Genomic DNA, 17123 nt, shown 5'->3' with positions numbered 1-17123 from the left:
TCGGTTAGGGAACAGGAGGGGGACTTTTCAGAGTAAATTTTAGATACTAGCACAAACAGGGGAACTCTGGGGCCATTGCCATAGTTGACAAAACCCTGGGTTCTGGTCTTGGCCGTGACTACTTGCTTGGTGACCTTGAGCAAGCCACTTCTCCCGCTACACCCCCTTGTATAACGTGAGGGAGTTGAACCGGACTAAAGTCAGCGTCATCTCTGATTCTGATTCCTTTGGCATCTCAATCCGTTTGAAAGGTCTTTCAATGGCATCATGTGGAGTTCTATTTTGCTTCTTTTCAACCGAGCTCATGTTTCTGGATTTGCATGTTCAGTCACCTCTGTGTAATTCTTTCTTTTCTTGGGTAGCTTATTGTATTTTGTTATAAATTCTTTCCTGTGTAGGGTATGCTTGTCACTTCAAAGGAAATTGGTTTGGAGTTTGTGTTTGGTTTACTAGCACACCCGAGGCAAAGAGAAATTCATGTTAGCCTCTTTTACTCTCAGTGTTAGGAAGCTAAGCCACACCACATTTGAATATGACAGCCATCCCCATTTGAAAAGGTGATTTCTTCTGAATCTGTGGTTAATGCGAATGGTTCATCACAGACGACTTATGCTATATATATGTACTTTGCCTTCAAGTAAAACTTTTATCCATTTTCAGGAATGAAAATAAAGTCAAGCTTCAGGGAAGATAAGTTCTTAAAATCTGACGGTTTCCAGATAATGTCAGAAGATGATTGTAAGAAAAATGACATGAAATGTACATTAACATAAATCTATAACTGCTTAAAAGTATCACCATAAAATCCTGCCATTACTGAACCACCCGGTATGTTTTTTTGTGAGAATGAATAAATTATCTGAGAATGTGTTTGCATCAAAAACACAGAAGTTTGTAATAAACACATAAATCATCAAAGCATTTTCTAGCAAGAGGCCTAATCTTAAAACCGGGGGCATTCATATCAATTCTGCCCCTTCCAGCTTCCTCCTCTGTGTAGTAGTACCTTCGAGCTCTGAGAGGTAATGGAGAACCATCAATTATGGATGTGTGGGAGGATGTAAAGAAAATAATTCCTCCTGAAGTTTTCCACACCCCCTTCCCCACTCCCCACAAGCCTCATCTTCTGTACTCCTGGCTTTCACTGAGGTACTCTCTGTAGTTTAGGCCTCCGTTTAGACTGGGGTCTATTTTTAAAAAAACAGTCCTATTTTTGAAGCCATGGTACCCACATTCCAGCCAACATCCCCTGTAAAACTAACAGCACTAACTTATCTCTGAAAGGTATGTCCTTGTTGCTCTCCCTGAGGACTTGGTTTGCTTTCTGTGCTATGGGCAATTCATATCCAAACAGCAACATGATCCCCTTTTTGCTTAGGCTACCGGGAAGCTCAGAGGTCAATTAATATCTTAATCTTAATAGAATGTAGTGATGTGTGCCTGAGGACCCCGAATTTTATCTTTGTCATATGGGCTACCTAGATTTTTCTACGATTTTTATTTTCATTTTCTTCTATTTTATTAAGCAAATTTTTGTTAATGACTCCAATCTCTTTATGAGAAGAGGCAAAGTGTAGATAAAGAAATGAAAGGATAATTGTGATATTGTGATTTATAACAAGAAATAAATATTTGGTCTTCATCCCTGTGTCTGGCCCAGAGCTCCCAAATCCCTTGGAATTTCCAAAGCGGTGAGAACTATAAAGGCGTCTTTTGTTATGCTAATGAGGCAAGTTTTAGGCCACACCTAAGGGTGGGGGTGGGAGCTGTTGCCTGTGGAGCCATTCATGGACTCAATGGTCTGGAACTTTCAGTCTAACTGGAAGTTGGGAAGGGGAGGGGGCTGGAGATGGGGTACAGTCACCAATGGCCACTAAGGTAATTACTCTTATGCATGTAATGAAGCTTCTGGTTGGTGAACACCTGGAGATTCAGGGAGCATGGAATCTCCTCACCCTCCCCTCATGCCTTGCCCTGGGCATCTTTTCCATCTGGCTGTTCCTGGGTTATAACCTTTCATACTAAACCAATAATCTAGTGAATAAAATATTTCTTTGGGTTCTGTGAGGCACTCTAGCCAATTAATCAAACCCCAGGAGGGGATAGTGGGAATCTCCAATCTATGGCCAGTCTGTCGGTCAGAAGCAGGTGACAATTGGGACTGAGACTGGCATCTGCAGTGGAGGGGGGAGGTGGTCTTGTGGGACTGAGCCCTCCACCTGCGGAATCTCAGGTTATGTACCTGGGGGTAGATAGAGACAGAATTGAATTGACAGTTCTGGTGTCTGAGAGTAGTTCAGTGGTGTGGGGTAAAAAAAGCCCCCAACCACACATTGAAGTTGGGATCAGAACTATTTTAATAGTTAAACATATTGACAGGTAAAATAATGCCCAAAGAAGCTTCTGTATTTAAAGAAGTAAAGATGGATATCTATAGCAAACTGTAAAAAAGAAAAAGAAAAAAGAAAGAGAGAGAGAGGCATTGAGAAGTCCTGCTCTTGTCTGGTTTCTCCCCAGGACTCATTTCTCAATGAGCATCTACGAAGGTCCAATTGTGAGCTGGAACGTTTGTATATCAAATGCTCATGGCCTGTTCTGGGATCTCTGCATCTGGTCTTCCTCTGTGTCAAGAAGCATGACAATACTGCCGGCTGGCATGGCTCAGTGGTTGAGCGTCAACCTATGAACCAGGAGGTCACAGTTCGATTCCCGGTCAGGGCACATGCCTGGGTTGCGGGCTCGATCCCCAGTGTGGGGTGTGCAGGAGGCAGCCAATCAATGATGCTCTCATCATTGATGTTTCTATCTCTCCCTCTCCCTTCCTCTCTGAGATCAATACAAATATATATTAAAAAAGAAGCATGGCAATACTTTTTATACTGATGCACCTGGTGTTTCTAAGGAGCAAAATGCATCAGTTAATGGAGAAGAGCTGTCACGAGTGCTGAGTACATTGAAGCTGTTGCCACTTTTAAGGACTGAAGAGGACTGATATGAAAGCCCCCACTTTCGGGGGATTAGGAATGGGGTAGGAGGAAGAAGGGGATCTGGGAGGCTATGCAGGATAGAGACAGAGATGTACCAGGAGTAACTATTGTTTCCACCACTGCAGCATTCTTCTTGCCTCCACTAATGCGACAGAATTAAATAGTCATACAAGCCCTGTTCCCTTTACGTTTTAATGACTCAGCTGGGTTAGGTGACTCACTTAAGGACACACCGCCAGGGAGTGGCAGCGCTTGGGTTTTGGCTACTCTCAATGTTCCTTCCACCATGTTTCCTGGTGCTGAGGTCATCTCTTTGCTCCTCCAGGTCCACCCTCCACCTTCTCCACCGCACTCTCTGCCCTGGGACCAACTAGAATGGGCCATTTATGGGCTGTCCTGTGCTCTGCTTTCTGGTGGGCTCAGCCTTGGGGAAGCCCCAGGAGATAAGAGGGAGGCCAGGCATGCCGGGAGCCGGTCCATCCTTGCTGTTTCAAGGGACCTGGCATATATAGCATACGGTTCTTAATATGTTTGCTCCCCTTAGCGCTGTGTTTTAACCAAGGTCACCTCTCCGAGAAAGGTTGTTTCCCCACGTAGGAATTTTTCCCTGAAGTCAGGGAGGGGATGCCTCTCCTAGAAAGGTTGTTTCCCCAGGTAGGAATTTTTCCCTGAAGTCAGGGAGGGGATGAAACTCCTTAACTAAGTGCCAGGCGGGTAGTTAATCACTACAAACAATCATGCTTAAGCTACATAATCTTTACTCCCTGGAATGGAGATAAGAAACGCCCTAACCTTTGTAATAGAGATTGATAGGATTTAATCAACTGGTATAAATACAGATGTAACAAGACAGCAAGAGACAGAACTTAGAACACAGGGCTTGGAAGACAGGACCAAGAGAGACAGAGCCTAGGCACAGAACCTACACAGAGCATTCTCTAGAGACAGAAGAACTTCGCTGGCGAGAGCATGCCAGAGGATCCTGGACAGGGACTGGCCTCGGAGCCTGGAGGCGGAACCTGGCGAGAGAGCATGGCAGGGGATCCTGGACTGAACCTGACTGCGGAGATTGGCAGGAGAGCCTGACTAGAACCTGGTGATTGAACCTGGCTAGAGATCTCAGACAGAACCTGGCTGGAGAACCTAGCGAGGGAACATGGCTACAGATCCTGGCTGGAGGACCAGCAGAACCTCTCTGGAGATCGAGACCAGAACTTGGCCGGAGATCCTGGCTAGGCTGCTGATCAACTGAACACTGTCTCCGTGTCCTTCCTTCTTCGCCGACTCCGTCTACACCTTTGGGAACCCCTGAACCTGCTGGGGTTGGACCCCGGCACAGGCATGTGTTTCCTTCGCTTCTACCTTGTGCGGTCCACTGGGCTGGTGGTGTCCCTCAACCAGTGGTCACTATTCCTCTGAAGGCACGGTGCCCCTTCTGGTCTCCAGCCCCTGTCCCCATTGCTCTGGGCCCAGGGGGTGGTGACAGTGGCCACTGCTTTAGCCCCAGTTCCGGCACCATCCCTCGTTCTTCCCCTATACCCACACCCCTCAGCAAACTGCTCCTTAGTAAATAAACTACCTTAAATTACCCTAATTTGGGTGTGCCGTTTCCTGTTAGGACCCTAACTTTCCCATTAAAGAAAGTGTGGGATTAGTGATATGTTGTAGAACATAGCAGTAGACACATAAAAGGTGAATTTGATATGTTTCAGTTATTGGGAAATATAAATCATGGGATTGTCATTTTTTCGAATTGGGCATTGTGAGAGAGGATGGGGACACAGGGGAAAATAATGAGAAATTATGGTGGATACGAGCCTATTACATTTCTTTGTCCTCTATTTGTGCTTTGAGCACCACTGACATTGATTAGTTCCCTTCTGCCTCTTACTTGTATCTTCATCTCCAAATTGAGCTGCTTTGCTTAAAGCTTTAATATCTGTTTTCATATTAATTAATCAACATTTTAAAATTCGATTTCTAGCTTGTGATTCTATTGGGGGTATGCTTAGAAAAACAACTTAGAGTTTAAATGCAATCCATAAGTTTTAAAACAATTTCTTTCTGAAATTGCACAACATAGAATATGAGTTTTCACAATCGATTACTTCATCAATAAAATAAGGTGATAAAAAGGCATAAGATGTATGAGAATCTTTGAAAAAGTAGATATTTCATGAAGAATGAAAGTTCAATAGATCTCCCTGATTTAAGAAAACCCGTGACCACAGACAAAAATGCAAGAAGATTTTGGAAGCAAAGAACTATACTTCTCTGTCAAACGTTGTGACTTGACTTTACCTTTAGCATGTTGGCTTCTGATGTCCTTAGCAGTGGGTTTGTCCACCTGTAGAAGACAATGGGGCACCATTATCTCTTACATCGTGACTGTGATACCATATAATGTCCTACTAATCATGACTATGATAACATATAATGTCCTACTACTCTGTCTGGTTAGAGTCCAAAGGATAAAGGCATAGGTCTCTGGACTCACTGTTCTTAGAGATCACCACGTGTGTACGATTGGCAGGCAGTCAATACATGTCAGTATTTGTCCCCCGTGCCAGTGAAGAGTGTGGTGGCCTTGGGTGGTATTTGTCATAAAAATACTTGGGTTTGAGATCCAAGCCTGTCTCTGATTGCTGTGAACCTTTGGAAAGGCATTCAGCATGTTATGAGCCTTAGATTTTTCATTTTTATAATAGGGACAATACTTAGTCAATTCACGTCATTGAGCTGTTATGAAGACCAACATGTAGGATCAAGGACACTGGAAGCAATTGAGCAGGCAGATCACCATGTGGCCTCTCTTGGCTGCCTGGGTTGGGCTTTCACCTCCATCATGTGCTAGCTATGAGACATGGCAAGTCACTGAACCTTCTGCGCCTCAGTTTCCTCATCTGTGAAATGGATATCTCCGGAGAGAGAGAGGATTACATGTGACACATCACGCAAAGTGCCTAGAGAAGGGAGTGGGTTGGCACCATGAAAGCGTAATAATTGTTAGTTGTCATTATTAATATTATGAAAGACATTAATGAACTACGAAGGGCTGTACAATTGCTAGACCTGAGAGTGAAGAAGATGACGAATGTATCATAATAATGCCTAGTGCCTTTGAAAGTCTTTAAGTCTGGTCAATATTGGGGTCTATGATGGTTAGTTTTATGTTGACTTGCAGGGTCCCAGATATTTGATTAGCTAGTACTTCTGGGTGTGTCTGTGAGGCTGTTGGCAGAGGAGATGAGCTTTTGAATAAAATCAGTAGACTGAATAAGGCAGAGGGCCCTTCCCGGTGCAGGTGGGCCTCAGCCAGCCTAGGGGCTGCATAGAATTAATAGGCAGAGGAAAGGATAATTTGATCTCTGCCTGACTGTTTGAGCTGGGACACTGGTTTCCTCCTGCCCTCAGCTGGGATTGACACCATGGACTGTCTCGGTTCTCAGACCTTTGGACTCAGATGGCAACTTCCACCACTGGCTGTCCTGGGTCTCTAGCTTGCAGATGGCAGAGCTTGGAGTTTGCCTCCATAGCCGCTATTTTATTTAGATGTATATGTGTATATGTCTCTCTCTTTCTCTCTCCTATGTTTCTAGACAACCCTGACTAACAGTGTCTTAGTGTTCCTCTTTATTGGCATCAAGTTGGGGTGGCCAAGGTGGATGGGTAGGAGGGGTCATTGGTCCCCTGTTACCTCTTATCTTGGATGTTCAGCGTCCACCTCTGCCCTCTGTGGAATATTGAACTGCCATATTTATGTTTGAAAAGGGCGTGGCTCTTCAGCTGGTCTGCCTAGTGGGGAGTTGAGTGTGGTTTGGGTTTTGTTGTTGCTATGGCTTCTTTCATTGTACCATCAGCTTCCAATTCCTCCAAGCTTACCCTGTGGAGCCTGGGGTGCTGGAGGCTTATTTCAATGTTCTCCTTGCACCCTTAGCTTGCAGCCTTCCCTGTGTTCTGTATGTATTAGCCTAACAGTCATGAGATCTTGAACTGAGCTATAAAGCTTCAGAGAGGGTAACTGGCCCAAACCGACAGAGCTCATAAAAGTCGGAGCTGTTAACATAGGGATTGTAATGCTCATCTTGAAAAGTTATTTTGAGGATTAAATGTCATTATTCATTTCAATCTCTACTCAGAAAGACCTTCCATAACTCTCCATACTTATCTTTAATTATTTTTATTTTTTAAAATATATTTTTATTGCTTTCAGAGAGGAATGGAGAGGTAGAGAAAGATAGAAACATTAATGATGAGAGAGTCATTGATCAGCTGCCTCCTGCACACTCCACACTGGGGACTGAGCCTGCAACACAGGCATATGCCCTGACAGGGAATTAAATACTGACCTCCTGGTTCATAGGTTGATGCTCAACCACTGAGCAACACCGGCTGGGCTTTAATTATTTTTTTTAAAGCACTTATCGCTTGCCATATTGTTTGATGGTCTAATGCTTATTCATTTATAAATGGTCCCCTCCACTAGCATGTAAGTTTCATGAGCACAGGTACTCGCATACCAGAGCCTATAATTGTGTCTGGTACATGGCAGGCACTCAACACATATTTCTTGAGTGAATTTGTTGAGTGAATGATTAAAGTGTTGAGCATGGTGCCTGTGTGAAGAGGAAGTGTTCAGTATTTCACCCCTCATCTTGCTCTCCCAGACTGCCCTGGGTGTGTTCTATGTAAATGACGTTGGTAAAATTAGTGATTTCCTTTTCTTGTCAATATTAACAGAAGTCCTCAAATGAAATAGATGAACAATGTGAAAAAATAATGTGCAAGGAAGAATGTGCTATATTCAAAAGCATGTTCACATTCATCAATAAATGTGACACAATTGAAAAAAAAAAAGAACAGTGAAATTACTTAAAGAAAATTTAAAAAGTAATAGCCGGTCTTGGTTCTATGAGGTGGCTGTTCCCATATAGAGCTGCTGGGTGGATAAATTAAATACGTTTTGAGATAGGAAATTTTACAATAGGTACCAAAAGCTTTTAAAATGTTTTCCTTCCATGGTTAAGGAAAATAATTAAAAATTCCATAATGGGGTATATCTATAAAGATTATGCTTATTAATGTTCATCAATGGGAAAAACCTATATAATAAAAGCCTAATATGCTAAGTGTCCAACTGACTGTTCTACTGTTCTACCAGTCGCAATGACATACACTGACCACCAGGGGACAGACGCTCTGACTGGTAGGTTAGCTTGCTTCTGGGGTCTGGCTGATTGGGACTGGGCTAGATGGGTGGGACACACCCTGGAGCCCTCCCACGGCCCCTCCCTGGCTCTGATCGAGACTGGCTAAGACAAAATGGGCCAGACATGCCCTGGAGTCCTCCCGAGGTCCTTCCCCAGTCCCGATCGTGCACCAGTGGGGTCCCTTGGCCTGGTCTGTGCCCTCTCGTAATCCGGGACCCCCGGGGGAATGTCGGAGAGCCGGTTTCCAGAATACAAGGTGAAAAGAAGGGAATCAGGTGTATACTATACAACAAGAACTCCCTTGCATAAAATGTCTGCATAGAAAATATTGATAGGAAATACATCCATACATTAGGGCTGAGAGCCCTGCAGCCCCAGGGGTGATTAATTTGTATTTTATGATTTAAGAAAATGAAACATTAGCAAAAGTGTTATTAAAAATAATGTTCTAAATATGTGTTTAGAGCATTTGCATTTACAAAATATTTTCATAAGATTAACTTTATAGTTTCTAAACAGCCTTTGAAGTAAGCATGGCAGGGATTTTTATTTCTGTTTTGGGCCAAGAATCTGGGCCAAATGGTATGTTATTACCCAAATGATCCTAATTCAAATTCTGCTTCTGGAGAATGGGGTGAACTTTGGAGAATGCATGTGGAAGCCTGATGCCTGGCTCACAGAATATCCTCAGCAAATGTCGTCTCTCCTCCCTCCCACGGGACCACAGTCCCACCAGTCATAGGAGCCTGACTGGCTTATTCCTCACAAGATGCCTTGGGAGTGAGGGATGAGCTCCTGGCTGCTAGGAAGTGCCCCCACAGGTTTGGTTCACGTGGTCACACAGTTGACCTTTACTCACTTCTTCCAGCCTCATCTGTGTGGCCCAAGCTTGCCTCTCGGCAGGGATAGGAATCCTGGCACCTAAGGAAAGGGGAGTGTCCATCATCCCCTTGAAACAGCGTGTATCTGTGAAAAGAGTAAAAATTACTCATCCGTGCCATGCACTCGGCACAATTTATAAAACTTTTGCACATCTGCAAACTCATGGAGTCACCAGAACAAAAGTGTGAGGCCAGCAATTGCACTCCCCCTTCGCAGAAGAAGCAGATGGAGGCAGGAAGAGGAGAGATTCCTCTGCTTGGTCCATACACGTAAACGCCGAAGTCTGGGCTAGAACACCCTCATTCTCACCCCCTGGGAATTCTTCTCATCCTTTCAGGCCTGGGCTGTGTCACACCCTTTGAAGATCTTTCTAGATCCCACGCTCTCCTTCTATTTTATACACTTAACATATTCTATCGGGTTTATCTGTTGATCTTTCTGTTTCTGCCACTAGATTGTGACCTCCCTGAGGACATGGATTATGCTTTGTTTATCTTTGTGCCCCTTGGTCAGTCCCAACATGGTAACTGGCACACAGTGGGCACTCAGTAAATACCTGTTGAGAGAGTGAACCAAGGAATAGAATCCTTATTTACAAGGTGGATTCTCTTCAAAAGAACTTCCTGTAGAATCCTTTCAGTGGGTCGGGCCCTCAGACATCCCAACCCGTCCTCGTTCCCTCCCAGAAGTGTGCCACATTGAAGGTTCGGCGAACTCACTGGAGCTGCCCGGTGTGCCCCGGTTAGAGAGAGGCAACGTGGGTGTGAGGTTAGGTCTTCCTCACTCCGAGGAAGGTGGGTTTTTCTGCCGTGCTCAGGTGCTGCTCCTCTGCGGGCTACCTGCCAAATGGATCCGCCCAGTGAAAATTCTTCCTGTCACTCTCTGCCCTTCTATGCAGGCATCTCTGGCTGCTTGCCCCTTGCCATGCTCCCAGTGGCTCCAGGGCTCCTGGCTATGATGATAAAAGCCAGTAGTTACAGCCCAGCCAGCAGAGCTCAATGGTTGAACATTAATCTATGAACCAGGAGGTCACTGGTTTGATTCCCAGTCAGGGCACGTGCCTAGTTTGCAGGCTTGATCCCCAGTGGGGGGCGTGCAGGGGGCAGCCAATTGATGATTCTCTCTTATCATTGACTAGGGGCCCGGTGCACGAAATTCGTGCACTGGGTGTGTGTGTGGGGGAGTGTCCCTCAGCCCAGCCTGCCCTCTCTCACATACTGGGAGCCCTCAAGCGTTGACCCCCATCACCCTCCAATCGCAGGATCGGCCCCTTGCCCAGGCCTGACGCCTCTGGCCCAGGCGTCTGGCCCGGGCAGCGGGGACCTGCAGCTGCAGCGGCCCCGCGATCGTGGGCTTCGCTTTAGGCCCAGGCAAGGGGCCCCTAGCTCCTGGGACTGCCAGCTTCGACCGTGCCAAGCTCCCATCGCTGGCTCCACCCCTACTTCCTGCTATCACTGGCCAGGGCGGAAAAGGCACCTGATTCTCCGATCATGGCTGGGGGGCAGGGCAAAGGCGGCCCCAGGGCCGCCTTTGCCCTGCCCCCCAGCTCTTAGCCCTCCCCTGGGTTTCCAATCACTGTCAGTGGCAGGGGGCTTCTTCCTGCTTTCCCTTTCGCCTCCCTGCATTGTGCCTACATATGCAAATTAACCGCCATCTTGTTGGCAGTTAACTGCCAATCTTAGTTGGCAGTTAATTTGCATATAGCCCTGATTAGCCAATGAAAAGGGTAGCTCGTACGCCAATTACCATTTTTCTCTTTTATTAGTGTTGATGATTCGATTACTCTCTCTCCCTCTCCCTTCCTCTCTGAAATATATATTTTAATATATATATATATATATATATATATATATATATATATATATATATTAAAACAACAACAGCAACAACAACAAAAACCACCAGTAGTTACAGAGCCCTGGTTCTGCCAAGTCCTCTCGTGGGAACTCCACATACATCCTACGTGGCATCTTCTGCAGAACTCTCTGGAACAAGTTCCATGATGATGGCCCCACTTTCAAACAGGGAAGAAGAGTTTGAGAGACTTGCTCAAGGTCCCACCTCTAGGAGGCCACGCAGGCAGGATTTGAACATGCGGTTACTCAGTGCAGAGCCCACGGCTTTAACTTCTGCGGGACATCGCAGCACGTGCGTTTTCAGATTTCAGACCCGACTGTTACCTGCATATTCAGATTCCTTGATAGGCCGGGCAGGCAGGATTTTCATCCACTGCCAACCCTCTTCCACGTGAACATTGGGGTCTTCATAGTCGTCATCCTCAGGGCCCTCTGCTCCATCCGGGACTGCGGGGAAGTTCCTTTCCTGAGCAGGAGGAGACATTAGAGTGAGTCAAGGGAAGGCACAACGTTGGTAAAGATGACAGGCTGCAGGCTGGCGAGGGGTGAGGGATAGGTTCTCTGAGGTGGGAGCTCAGAGTCTGGGCTCTGGGGCAGGGGAATTCTAGTGCAGGCAGCATTCTGATGATGTCCCCCAATACTCCTATGCGTGTTATTCAATCAAATAAATATCCGGGTGCTGCTGTGAGGCGGCACTGCAGATGTGATTAAGATGACACATGGGCTGTAGTGGGCTTGGCTCAGTGGATAGAATGTCGGGCTGTGGAGCGAAGGGTCCCAGGTTTGATTCTGGTCAAGGGCACGTACCTCCGTTGGGTTGCAGGCTCCTCCCTGGCCCGAGCCCAGGTCAGAGCACATGCAGGAGGCAACTAATTGATGTGTTTCTCTCACATTGATGTTTCTCTCTGTCTTTCCCTTTCTGTCCCACTCTCTCTAAAAAATCAACGGAAAAATATCCTCAAATGAGGATCCAAAAAAAAAAAAAAAAAAAAAAAAAAAAAAAAAAAAGATGACTAATGGGCTGTCTTTGAAATAGAGAAATCGTCTTGGGTTACCTAAGCCCCTAAATGCAGAAAGGAGATCTATTTGCAGAGGCCATGATCTTATATGCAGGCAAGCCCAAGGAACCCACTAAAAATTATTAGAATATACAATTTAGTAAGGTGGCAAGTTACAGAACTGTTGCACAAATTTCAGTTGCATTTCTAGACACTGGTAATGAGCTCCCAGTCGGAACCCCAGGAATGGCAGGATTGGGTACCAGTCCCCAATCCTGGAGGCGCCATCGTAGGAATCCTGGGATGTGCACCGTGTGTCGGGACCTGGAGGAAAACTCCTCTCAGCGACCCTCTGTGCATCACACAGCGCCGCCAAGCGATCCCTTTTCCGTTCTGGGCCTCGGAATGCTCCACTTGGTCTCATTGATAGAAATGACTTTTGTCTTTACTTGGGCCCGAGAGAGAATCCAAGGGCCACACTGGTCAGTCGTGCTGCAGCTTGGAGAGGTCTGAGCAGAGTGTCGTGTGATGCCAGGAGCTCAGGAGGACGAGACGGGGTCGTCTCCAGATGAAAGGGGAAGGTGGCCCTGCGAGGCCGAGTCACTCTCTGTCTACTGTCTCCTTTGAGCGCCTGACTGGGGATTTGGGTGGCTTCAGGTCACACTGTTGGGCTGGGAGGGGGCTGGTAGCTGGGAGAGGCTGTGACACACACTGGAGAAATCTTTGTTGTCTTAAAGTTTCTCCTAAGATGCCAAATGGCCATGGCCAGGTGTAACAGGCCCAGTCACAGGAGGTTTTTATGCACATTCCCTGATTTGGCCTTCGAAATTAAGAACGTTTGCCCGGCCGGGGTGGCTCACTGGTTGAGCATCGAGCCATGCATGAACCAGGAGGCCAGGGTTCCTCCCTGCCTCAGACACGCCATCTGTCCATTGGAGATGGCTAAGCCTGCCCTATTTGGTTGTATCCCGCTGAGCACAGGGCATGGAAAGGTTCCACTTTGGCACCTGTCCACAACACGCTAGGTCTCTTCCCTCCCGTGGATGTGCTGAGTGTAAGCATAGCAGAGTGCCAGGGGGAAGCAGGCTTGCCAGAGGTTTCACAGGTGACCTGGTGAAGGGGAAAGGTGAGCCAGCTGTTCTCAGGAACTGCACACGGAAGTGAGGTCTGGGCTGGAGCACAGGCATGCGGCTCCTTTGGGGACTTGACAGATGAGCATTTGCGCAAGGGTGCCATTTACACTACATACTGTGTGGCCAACACCAAGACACCCACCGAGAGCAGCTGCTCTGGGTGAGTCCTGGACCTGCTGGGAGAACTGGGGAGGTGAGAGCGGAGTCCATCTCTGACCAGTTGCCTTGCTGGATCACGGGGGCAGGGCATGTGGGGACATGGGGTAGGTGGGGGGGGGGGGATAGTAGCCACCACCCCCTCCCCCTGTCTGGGGAGAATCTGCACTAGACCCTGAGAGTCTTGCCCACAGAACTGGATAGAAATAGTCTGGTTTATATCTTTCTGGGAAGGGAGACAGAGTTTTGTTTTAATTATAAGAATTTACATCTATTTTACCTATTAACCTATTTATTATCTATTATCCCATCTCAGAGGTAAATCCTTTGTGACTGACTGGTTGTGGGTATGTCCTGGAGTGAGGTTCCATAACTTTAATTGGATTAAAAAAGTTTTTAAACAGGAAAGAACCAATGATTTTATAGGTAGATTCTATCTATCTATCTATCTATCTATCTATCTATCTATCTATCTATGTATCCATCCATCCATCCATCCAATCTATTCCATCTGTCATAATACAGATATGGTGGTTGGAACTATTTAAATCATATACATATACAATTTAACAATAAAATTACTTATAAATATTAGCTATCTGAGTTATGTTATAAATTTTCTCTAGTCATTAGAATTCTTTGCAAATATTATTAATGGCTTCATACTGGGAATATAATATATTTAACTATGCTTATATTACTGAATACTTAGCATGATTCCAGTGTGCTGCCATTTAAGATATATCATTATAAAATATAAAGGAGTGTGTTTAAATATTAATCCAAATTTTGGCTTCGTTTCTTAGTTTAAATTCCCAACCATAGGATTATTGGGCCAAAGGAAATGAACACTTTTCTGTTGCCTGGTTACTATTATGAAATTGCTTTCCAGAATGTTCGTTCCACTTGAGCATTTCGCCATGAGTGGGAGGAAGTGCCTTCCTCATCACACACTTACCAGCACTGCGTGTTGGTATTTCCAACTCATCCAATCTTCGCAGTGGCCGTGTAAATTACTTTTCACCTCCCTTTTATAGCTGAGAAATTGGCATACAGTTTTATACCCAACAATGGAAATACAATTTTCCCTGCCAATAAATTACACATTTAAAATGTTTTTCTCTTTGTTTTTAATCCACCACGTGCCTTGAACAAAAACCAGTTATTTTGTAAATATCAAAGACGGAGAAAGAGGAGAGGGGAGTGGCTGACTTACGCAGTCCAGGGAAGGCTCGTGGATGGGCTGGAGCCGGCCTGCCAACAAAAACAGACCCAAGGTTAATGTGTCTGGGTTTTCTCCAGAAAGCCTGTGCTTATTTCAATTAATTTTTCTGGATGGTAATTGCTCCCAATGAGGTGCATGTTTCTGTCCTTCTCACTCTTTTTGCTGCTCTTGCAAAACAGGGCTGATGGAAAGGAAGGGAAGGACTCAAATCCAAACCAAGAAGCCTCACTGTTTCCATGGCAGGTTAATAAACTCAGGGAAAGAGGCAGACACCCTCTCCCACCCCTATCAAGTGCCCCCCAAACCATGACTCAGCTCACGGAGAAGCTGGTTTCCTCTTCCCTCCCCACTGAGGGCACACGTTACCTTTTCACTTATCTGTCCATAACTCTGTCTCCTTAAACAGACTGTACCCCAGTATTTTGAGAGCGGGTCATATCTATTCATTCATCTATCTCCAGTTCCAGGCATAAGGCTCAATATGACCAGGTGACTTTTTTATAAAAAAAAATGATTTCAGAGAGAGGAAGAGAGAGGGAGAGAGGGATAGAAACATCAATGATGAGAGAGAATCATTGATCGGCTGCCTCCTGCATGTCCCTTACTGAGGACTGAGCCCGCGACCCGGGCACATGCTCTAACCAGGAATGGAACCGTGACCTCCTGGTTCATGGGGCGCTGCTCAACCACTGGGCCATACTGGCCAGACGACCAGGTGAGTTCTTGATAGGCCTTTGTTGAATGAATATTGTTCAGTGAAAGCTTCTCAGCACACCACTCCCTCACCTGGGCTTGTGTTGTGAAAGTTGCCTGAAGGTCTAGGGCGCTCAGTGTTCTATGGCTGACCTTTTACCCTCAGACTATGCAAAAACACCCAAGAAGGACGGTCACATGGCCTGTAGGTGTTTTTTCTTTTCTTCCTCCTAGACCTAATTTTCCTAAATTGCACTCTGGTGTCATGCTGTTAGTCTGCATGAGGAACATTATACGCAGGAAATGTTCTTATCACATTCTCTTATATTAGCACATACGTGAGAAGTTCCCAGCAGGCCTCCGCACCAGAAGCTGTGTGCTTCTTAGCAATTGGTTTGCTTTGATTTAATGGAAAAACACCAATCCCAGGAGAGATTATATTTCCCCTCCTCCTTGACTGTTGAGAACCTCAGGGCAAATGTCTGGCTGTGTCCAGGGAGTGTGGTCTGACATGTATTTCTACCTCTGGGTCTGACTTCATCATTTTTTAAAACGTTCTTTTACCCTGAGTTCTCTTGCTATACCAAAACACAAAAATCATAGCTGTGCATGTATCCCCAGTCCCCAGTCTTCTGTGGGGTGGGATGTGTAAATTAATGAAAGTTTGGCTGGGTGGAAACACAGCTCTCTGGAAGTTGCCTAGGACCTGTGCGTGGAGGGGGAGGGGGGTTGTTAATTAGTCAAAACTAATCTCCAGGAGATTTGAGCTGGAGGGGTCAAATCCTGCCTGCCACCAGTGCCAGCGCCCCCTGGTGGTGGGACTAGCAGCTGTCACCACCCTGAGGCACTAATAATACCTTCTGTCCCCGCAGGATTACACCCCCTGAAAGAGAAACCCACAGGTTTCTCACACCCTTCCAGTAGCAATCTGTACTGTCTCATGAGTGGAGACAGGCTGGCCCGCTGGCCACTCCACACTCTGGTTCCTGCCTCTGGGCTGGCCAGAGACCGAGGACCCCAAAGTCCTGAGGAACAATAGATGCCACTGGGCAAAAGGAGAGCCTTTGGAAAAAGACCTCCTTTGATCCACATTGGATTGTGATGTGCGCGAGAAAGAAGCCTCTATTTTATTCAAATGACTAACATTTGTAGTTTTTGCATGATAGATGGTCGCCTGCCCTGGTTAATCTAGTCTTTTCAGTTTCTCTAAAGGAACAAAGCAAGCCAATAAATGTGTCATCACCTACAGCGCCTCCTCCCCCAGGCAGCGGTGAGATTTCAGGCTCCGATCACCCCCATGCATCGTTGAGTGCACAATAAATGAACAGTGGGCTGTGAGGGGTCGTGAGGGGTGCAGTGGACACACCCTAGAACTGGGAAGCAGAGGCAAAACTTCAGCCACCATCTGACCTCCTCCCTCGCTGAGTGAGCTGGATGGAGCTTGAGCCTTCCTCTTGCCGGGCCCCAGGTCCCCATCAAATGGACACCCCCAAGTGCTCCCCAGTTTCTGAGCCTCCCTGGAGCTGAAGGACAGGTTGGTGCCTCAGAGAGCACTGTTTTCTAACAAGATGAATGGAGCTGCTTCCCACATCTGTCCTGGAAGAGTTATGCTCAGGTTCTGTCTGAGGAGGCCCATTCATCACCTGCCGACACCACGCAGCTCTTCTGCGCGCCCCGGGGAAGCGTCTCTCCACAAAAGGCAGCACCGCTTGGACGTTATTGTTAAGAGGGACATGAAGATGAATGTGTGTCCGGTAGAAGCGCAGGGCTTTCCTGACTGACGGGCAGAGAGCAATTAGCCCTGGACTTGGACACCATCTTCTCACGCCCACGGAGGGATGACAAAGGTGTATGGCCAATGCCCATCAAATTAGGAGGTCCCCTGACCATTTTCATCTCAGTGCTTAAAAAAAAGAGAAGGAAATAAGGAAAAGTGGGTCCCCAGCATGAACCGACTGCTTGTAGCCATGCACCCCACACTGA

The 17123-nt window shown here is 46.4% G+C and overlaps 1 protein-coding gene across 2 annotated transcripts in view; it reads right to left on the bottom strand.

Moving 5' to 3' along the window:
• The window catches only part of CLNK (cytokine dependent hematopoietic cell linker), a 132093-nt gene that overhangs the window by 55812 nt on the left and 59158 nt on the right, over positions 1–17123 (bottom strand). For both annotated transcript variants that reach the window (XM_059675710.1, XM_059675716.1), the window contains exons 5-8: positions 14439–14476; positions 11260–11401; positions 9057–9163; positions 5289–5334 (exon numbers count right to left, since the gene is read on the bottom strand). In XM_059675710.1, the coding sequence (XP_059531693.1) occupies positions 5289–5334; positions 9057–9163; positions 11260–11401; positions 14439–14476 (333 nt within the window). The remainder of the gene's footprint in view (positions 1–5288; positions 5335–9056; positions 9164–11259; positions 11402–14438; positions 14477–17123) is intronic.

This window comes from Myotis daubentonii, chromosome 1 (genome assembly GCF_963259705.1).
Source record: "Myotis daubentonii chromosome 1, mMyoDau2.1, whole genome shotgun sequence".
NCBI lineage: Eukaryota > Metazoa > Chordata > Mammalia > Chiroptera > Vespertilionidae > Myotis > Myotis daubentonii.
Note: the sequence above shows the minus strand (reverse complement) of the source record. Positions and strands in the feature narration are given on the sequence as shown.